The 8,041-nt window shown below is 56.5% G+C and overlaps 1 protein-coding gene across 1 annotated transcript; it reads left to right on the forward strand.

The window, feature by feature from the left end:
• The first annotated feature begins 3,941 nt into the window (after nucleotides 1-3,941).
• Nucleotides 3,942-5,860, forward strand: INHBE (inhibin beta E subunit). The gene is made up of 2 exons (XM_008060833.1): nucleotides 3,942-4,239; nucleotides 4,802-5,860. The coding sequence occupies exons 1-2, from the start codon at nucleotides 3,942-3,944 to the stop codon at nucleotides 5,566-5,568; spliced, it is 1,065 nt and encodes a 354-aa protein (XP_008059024.1). The 3' UTR covers nucleotides 5,569-5,860.
• The last annotated feature ends 2,181 nt before the right edge of the window (nucleotides 5,861-8,041 follow it).

Genomic DNA, 8,041 nt, shown 5'->3' on the forward strand with positions numbered 1-8,041 from the left:
TCTTTTTTTTTTTTTTTTTTTAGTTGGAGTCACACTCTGTCACCCAGCCTGGAAGCCAGTGACATGCTCCTGACCACCACAGCCTCAACCTGCTGGGCTCAGGAGATCCTTTCACCTCAGCCTTCCAAGTAGCTGGAATTATAGGTGCGTGCTACCACACCTGGCTAATTTTTTTGAATTTATTGTAGTGATGAGGGCTCCACAAGTTGCCCAAGCTGGTCTCGAACCTGTGGGCTCAGGCAATCCTCTCGCTTCTGCCTCCCAAAGTGCTGGGATTACAGGCGTGAGCCACTGTGCCCTGCCATCTTTTTTCTTAGGTACCCAGCCCCCCATCCCTCCAGAACCATCTTTGATGATCTCATGGCTAATAAAAACCTAGGCTTCACCTACTGCTCTTTTTCCTCTGTACTTGCTCCAAAAGGTGAGCTAGATCAATGCTCAACTGTCGGGTGGGCTGATGGCGGTGGGTGCGCCAGCGTGCTAGGCAGGGGTGCAGAGCCAGGACCTCTGCTCGCCTTCCTTCTATCTGTACCCAGGGCTCAGTCCAAGAGTCCTGGAAGGAACTGGCCAGGGCCACTTGAGTGGGACAGGAAGAAGAGGAAGCCCTGGGCTGAGGAGAGGGTGACACTGGCTATGAGCCTGGGTCTTCTTCGGACCTTTGCCCTCCTTCCCCCGCCACCTCCTCCCTTTGGCAGGGCAGCCCTGACCCAAGAGGTCGATACTGTCTGCAGCCCAAGGCCGAGTTTGCGCAAAAACCATGTGTCCTTTCTTTGGTGAACGTGATGTCTGTGTTTGCTCAGCTTATAACCCCCTCCTGCCTGGGTGCGAGGCCCTTGAAATGGGGACCCTTGAGGAGAAGGACTGAAAAGGACCTCCTGAGCTGGGGGACTTCCTGGGGCCCTGGAAGCTATCCCTCCTTTAACTCAAGAAAGCCTTCGTTGAAGGAGGTCTTTTGGTGTCTCCCCCTCCCTTCTGCCAGTGTCTCCCCCACGACCTCCCACCCCAGATCTAACCGCCTTCCTCCAACTACAGCTTAGTCCCCAGGGCCAAGACTGGGGTAAGGCAATGTGAGGTACTCACCTTGGGGGCAACATTTTAAGGGGATGGCACAAAATCCATCCATCAAGATATATATGATTTTAATGCAGTATTTTTTAAAAATAAAAATTAATGCAAAAAAATCCATGATGAACAAAAAAGCCTATTTTAAAATAAACACAGGATCTGTACGACTCACTTTCCTTTTTGGCTCCGGCTTTTGTCAAAGGAGAGATTGGGTCTGGCTTCTTCCACAATTTTCTTCCAGAGCCTCCCTGCCCCTATCTCTAGACTCCTTCAGGCTCTTCTCTTTTGGGTAGGAGAACCACTCCTGATCTGCTTCTGCTTCCTTACCCCCCCAAAGCCCGTCGCTCCCCCAGCCCCCAACCAGGTTGGTGGTAGGGCGGGCAGTGAAGCAGATGGCTGGAGTATTTATAACCTGGGAGCACTTCTTGGGAAAAGTGACTAAGATGCTAAAAGCATATTTATAGCCGGGCTCTGACGTAAGTGTCAGTAGGGAGGTAGGGCCAGGCCAGGCGCAGCGGCAAGGGAGGGGGCAGAGCTGGAAATTGGGGGCACCTGACAGAGAGGATGGGGAGAGGTGGGGCCGGCGACTCCCAAGGCCACTTCTTGGTGCTTCCCCTGACTCTGTCTCCTGACACCAACAGGTAAGCCCTCCGAGGACCGCCATGGGCAGACGCCTCCACTCTGAAGACCCCACGGTCCAGACCCCGACGGGTAGAGGGCTATCACTCGCCGGCCTCACCAACAGAACTAGGGAGAGCACTGGGCAGAGGGCTATCGAGTGTCAGGCCTGGGGAGAAATGCAGGGTGGACAGGAGGGTCTAAGCATCTCATCGCCTCTTCTCCCCGCTCCCCACCAAATGAGGTTCTAGGAAGAGCCTGGCACCCGTCCCTAAGCTCCACCGCCACGTGTCAGCACAATGAGGTCCAAAACCAATGCTAATAGGGACATGGGTCCTGAGGACAGCCTCTGCTCTCTGGCAAAGGCAGTGGTGATAGGAAAGGGCAGAGGAACCAGCTTCTCCCAGTCTCCTATGGGGAAGGTAGGATCCCCAGAGTGAGAGGTCGAGGGGCACCCCTCATCACCCCCTCCCTAGAGCAGCCTCTTCCGTGTCGCTGGGAAGCTCCCAGTCACAAGCCAGCTGCTGTCCAGCGGCACGGCACTGCCACATGGTGGACACTGGTGGTACTGAGGCCCAGCCCTCCCTGCAAACTGTCTCCCTGGGATTGGATCTGGTGGTCTCCCTGGACTGCCCCTAGCCGCTGAATATGGGGAGATGAACAAAGTGGAGTGACAATGACACATGACATATTTCCAAACCACACTCACCTCCCCACAGCTTCCTCCTCTGAAGCTAAGAAGAAGCTGAAAACTGGAGCATCAGGAGAAAAGCTAGCATGAAGCCGGGCATGATGGCTCACGCCTGTAATCCCAATACTTTGGGAGGCGGAGGTGAGAGGATTGCCTGAATCCAGGGGTTCAAGACCAGCCCGGGCAATTTGGTGAGACTTCGTCTCTACAATAAATAAAAAAATTAGCCGGGTGTGGCAGCACATGCCTGTAGTTCCAGGTTGGAAGGCTGAGGTAGAGGGATCACCTGAATCCAGCAAGTCTAGGCTGCGGTGGCTATGAGCGTGCCACTGCACTCCAGCCTGGGCAACAGAGTGAGACTCCAATTCAGAAAAATAAAAATAAAAACAAAAAGCTAGCATGAGGCCCACCCTCAGGAGTTCAAGGTGCAGGGTCCTCAGCCCTCCCTTCTGAAGCCAGTGGGGAAGCGTGATCGGGAAGAAGGAGGGCAGGACTGGAAACTGGGATTGCTGAATGTTCCGTGCTGGGTTCTCAGAAGCCCTTTTCCCGCCCCCATTAACAGGATGCCCCAATTTAGGCAGCTCTCACGTCCCTTGAATGAGAAGCAGCAGCTGGATACAGACCCTACCAAGTGGTATGCCTTCTGCCAGCCTCGATGAACTCTGCCCTGTGTGAGATTGCATCACCACCACCACCACCTCTCTGGGTTTCCCCAGATATCAGCAGCATGTTCCCTGCCCCCCCCCACTCTGGCCCCCTCCACGGTGTGCTCCAGTCCAATTGGACTCTGGGCGGCCAGCACAGACAGGGTCAGGGGGTGACTTCCGTGCCTCGTGGCACTGCCACCTGGGCCTGAACAGAGGACTCCGTGCTCCTATCCCCGCAACCCCTCACTCTGTCCCAGCCCCAGTGCTAGAAATAAAGAGACTAGAATCCACCTTCTGGCCCAGAAGCCCCCCCAGAGAAAGAACTGCTGGAACTCAGCTGCCTCCTGGGAACTGCTAGAACTCAGCAGGAGCGTTGGGGCTGGGAAGGCTGAAGGTGTAGGGGAACCACCCTTCCCCACCTGGTTCCTATGGTGCTCCCTCCCCTGGGGCCAGACCTTGGGGCCTGAGCATGTGAAATCAACCTCTTTCTTGCATCATGCGTGTCCACATGGCCCCCCACCCCCATACCCCTACCTCAAGCCCAGTCGCCACAGCCAAATGGTGAAATCTGAGCCTGGGGGGGGAGGACCTCCACCCCCTGCAGGGGCCTGATGAGCAGCACAGCTGGCCAATCGTGGGGCTCAGGGGGTAGGTCTGCCGGCTGACCCCTAGGTGTGGGAGCCCCAGGCAGCTGGCTCTAAAGAGCCCGGGTCAGTAGCCAGACATGAGCTGTGAGGGCCAAACACAGCTACCCATCAGATGGTCTACCTCCAGCCTTCCTGAGTCCCAGGCAGTAGAAGACAGGTGGCCCTAGCCTCAGCAGGGGTAGGTGTGGCACTGGTATCTGCTGCCACTGTGCCCTCACTGGCCCTCGCACAATCAGACTCGAGGCTGCCGGCGGAGGTCCATTCCGCAAGAGCATGGGACTCCCTGATGTCCAGCTCTGGCTGGTGCTGCTGGGGGCCCTGGCATGGGCACGGGGGACAGGATCTGTGTGTCCTTCCTGTGAGGGCCCCACACTGGCACCCCACGCAGAACGAGCCCTGGTGCTGGAATTAGCTAAGCGGCAGATCCTGGAGGGTTTGCATCTGACCAGCCGTCCCAGGATAACTCGCCCTCCACCCCAGGCTGCGCTGACCAGAGCCCTCCGGAGACTGCAGCCGGGCAGTGTGGCTCCCGGGCACGGGGAGGAGGTCATCAGCTTTGCTACCGTCACAGGTGGGTGAGGGACAGACAGGCAAGAGCAGACAGGGAAAGGGAAGCAGACGGGGAACCTGGCAGAAGACATAGAGGGAGGCTGGGCGCGGTGGCTCAATTCTGTAATCCCAGCATTTTGGGAGGCCGAGGTGAGAGGATTACCTGAGCCTGCAGGGTTTGAGACCAGCCTGGGCAACTTGCAGAGACCTGTCTCTACGATCAATCGTAAAATTAACCAGGCGTGGTAGTGCATGCCTGTAGTTCCGGCTACCTGGAAGGCTGAGGCAGGAGGATCGCCTGAGCCCAGCAGGTCAAGGCTGCAGTGGCTGTGAGCGTGCCACTGCACTCCAGCCTGGGTGACAGAGTGAGACTCCAACTCAAAAAAAACAAAAAAGAAAGAAAGAAAAGACACAGAGGGAGTGGGGTGTGGCAGGAGGAGGCATTGGAACAGGGCTGGTTGCAGAGGACACCGGGCAGTCCCTGCTGTCTGTAAAGGTGGGTGCAAGGGGGAGGAGGGCGCCGGAAGCCTCCCAGGAGGGCCTTATCCCTGCTCACGCTCTCTGCCCTTCTGTGGCTCCTGCAGATGCCTCCTCTCCAACCTGCAGCTCAGCGCTCACCTTCCACCTGGCCACTCCTCGGTCCCACCACGCATACCATGCCCGCCTCTGGCTGCACATGCTCCCCTCCCTTCCTGGCACTCTTTCCTTGAGGATCTTCCGACAGGGCCCACGGAGAAGGCGCCCAGGGTCCCGCCGGTCCCGCACCCTCCTGGCTGAGCACCGAATGACTACCCCAGGTTGGCATGCCCTGACGCTGCCCTCTAGTGGTCTGAGGGCTGAGGAGTCTGGTGTCCTGAGACTCCAGTTAAACTGCGGACCCTTAGAAGGCAATGGCACCGTGGCTGGACAACCAAGACGCCTTCTGGACACAGCAGGACACCAGCGGCCCTTCCTGGAACTTAAGATCTGGGCCAATGAGGCTGGAACAGGCCGGGCTAGGAGGAGGACCCCTACCTGTGAGCCCGAGACCCCCTTATGTTGCAGGCGAGACCATTACGTTGACTTCCAGGAACTGGGCTGGCGGGACTGGATCCTGCAGCCTGAAGGGTACCAGCTGAACTACTGCAGCGGTCAGTGTCCGCCCCACCTGGCTGGCAGTCCGGGCATTGCTGCTTCCTTCCATTCTGCCGTCTTCAGCCTCCTCAAAGCCAACAACCCATGGCCAGCCAGTAGCTCCTGCTGTGTCCCCACTGCCCGAAGGCCACTCTCTCTCCTCTACCTCGACCATAATGGCAATGTGGTCAAGACGGATGTGCCAGATATGGTGGTTGAGGCCTGTGGCTGCAGCTAGCAAGAGCCCTGGGGGTTGGTGTGAAGAATTGAGGTTGAGGGTTCCCAGGCAAAGGGCTCTGTCACTGGAGGCATCCTATTCCTGATCCACACCCCCACCCCACAACTGCCTGGCAATAGGATTCAGTTGACCCCTAGGGGACCCAAACGGGCACTTTCTTGACTCAGACTGGCTTATACCAGGCTGATGGGCGTGTGGGGAGATGGTAGTGTTTCCTCTGAAGGGGTCTACCCAGAAAGCATGACTTCCTGGCCTAAGTCTTTGAGAAGATAGCAGCGGCTAGGGAGGGAGGGAGGGAGGGGAGAAGGCAGAGAAAATTGCCAAGAAGAGAAAGTCCTCAAGAGAGGAAGCAGACAGAAGGCCCCGTGGGCTTGGGGCCAGGCACTCAGGCTGGCCCCAGGTAGGGACGGTTGGTGCGCTTTAAGGGAGGGCTGAGAGGGAGATGGACAGGGCGCTGAGGGAGGATGTTTAAGAGCATCTCAGAAATGGGAGTCAGGAAAGAGAGGTGCTGAGCCTAGGAGGCTCCCTGGTTTTCCCTGGGGGACTGGACCCACTGGGGAGATAAGCATTTATACTTTCTTAATAAAACTCAGAAAGAAAATAAGTCACGAAGAAGGGTCAGGGTGACAGTCCTGAGTAGCAGTTCTCCAAGTGTGGTCTGGAGACCTCTGGGGGGGGCGTTCCCCAAAATTCTTTCAGGGGTGTCACAAAGTCCAAGGTATTTTCACAGTAATATCGACATGTTATTTGCCCTTTTTATTCTCATTGTCTCAAAATTGTACAGTGGAGTTTTCCAGAGGCTGTGTGACACGAAATTACATCATTTTCCTGACATCATTGTTAATGGAATGTGTGCTTGTATATTCTTGTGTTAAAATTGTGTTCTGTTTTAATTTCTGGTCTAGTGAATTGATAGATATAAATGACACAAACAAAATCTTAGCTGGGCGTAGTGGCTTACGCCTGTAATCCCAGCACTTTGGGAGGCTGAGGTGGGAGAATTGCTTGAACCCAGGAGTTCGAGACCAGCCTGGACAACATAGCAAGGCCTTGTCTCTGTAAAAAATAAAAATATTTTAAAAATAGGTGGGCATGTGGGCATGTGCTTGTAGTCCCAGCTGCTCAGGAGGCTGAGGTGGGAGGACTGCTTGGGCCCAGGAGTTCAAGGCTGAAGAGCACCGTGATCGCATCTGTGACTAGTCACTGTGCTCCAGGCTGGGCGACATAGCGAGACCCCACCTCTAAATAAATAAGTAAATAACAGAGCTCCTCTGGAAGAAGGGGCACAAGCCAGAGACAGGAGCATATGTGGGTGCCTCCTTTTCCCGTATCATTGTTCTGGCCTGACTGAGCTGGGCCCCTGACCCTCTGAGTATAACTGGTCTGGGCCAAAGTCCCAGGCTTCTCACTTCACCTTCCCCCTTGACCCTCAGACTGAAGAGTTAACCCACTGACCTTCCAGATCCAAGGAGGTGGTCCCTGGAAGCAGAGCTAAGATATAGGAGTATGCCTGAGGGGTGACTGAAAGGGGAAGACTGCTTTCCCCCACCATGCTTCCCCCTCCCCCTTTTCCCAAAAAGGTCAGAGAAACTGAAATAGGGGACCCCTCCCCTATGTCCGGTCACTACGACAAAATAAATGTAAAGAGACAAGGTACTTTTCCCTGCAAGTTAGGCACTACTCTAACTAGCAACCTCTGCCAGTGTGTCCCGTTCCTCTGGGCTCACACATCTCCCTCCCTGGGCTCCCACCTGGGCTTTGATGAGGGGGCCTGTCAAGGCCCCTTTTCCTTCGCGCCGCCCCCCCCACACCCCGTGTCCTCTGGGGCCTCGACACCGCTAGGGTGTCATGTGCCAGAAAGGCCAGCAGAGGGAGCAGAAAGCCTTGAAGAGCAGAAAGAGAGCTCTCAGTGAGGAGGTGCGGAGGTGGCCGCAAGCTCCAGAACTTCGAGAGGGAGAGTGGGGTTCCCTGGAAGGCGCTTCAGACCCAGGGCTTCTAAGTGACACACCCCGCACCCAGAGTCTCAGCTTCCGCCTTTCTCTTTTATGCTCCATCGACCCCTCACCTTCCACCAGAGCCCTCAACCCTTTAACTTGATCCGCCCCAAACCCCGACTACAGCCCCCTCTAAGTTCCATCACAGAGAGAGGCCCGCAGAGAAGCCAAAGGACGGCGGGATGTCCCGTTAGCGCCCGTCAAGTCGCCTACCTCCAGCAACGACCCTCCTCTGACGAACGCCTCCTCTCGCCCCGCGATGTTTCCCTCAATCTGTTTGTCCGGCTCGGGGGCTGGGCCTCTTTGGGGACAGCCGATCCAGGGATCCACGCCGGGATTTACCGCCCACCAACAGCAGCGTGTTCGGCGGGGGGGGCAGGCGGTATAGGGTCCCTCGAGGGAGGGGGAGGATCCTGGGGGTCCTGGGGGGTGCAATAAGCCCGGCACCCCTTCTCTCGCTTCCAGCCACCCCGCCTCAT

Source organism: Carlito syrichta, unplaced genomic scaffold, assembly GCF_000164805.1.
Source record: "Carlito syrichta isolate Samal-C Ts95f unplaced genomic scaffold, Tarsius_syrichta-2.0.1 Scaffold304744, whole genome shotgun sequence".
NCBI lineage: Eukaryota > Metazoa > Chordata > Mammalia > Primates > Tarsiidae > Carlito > Carlito syrichta.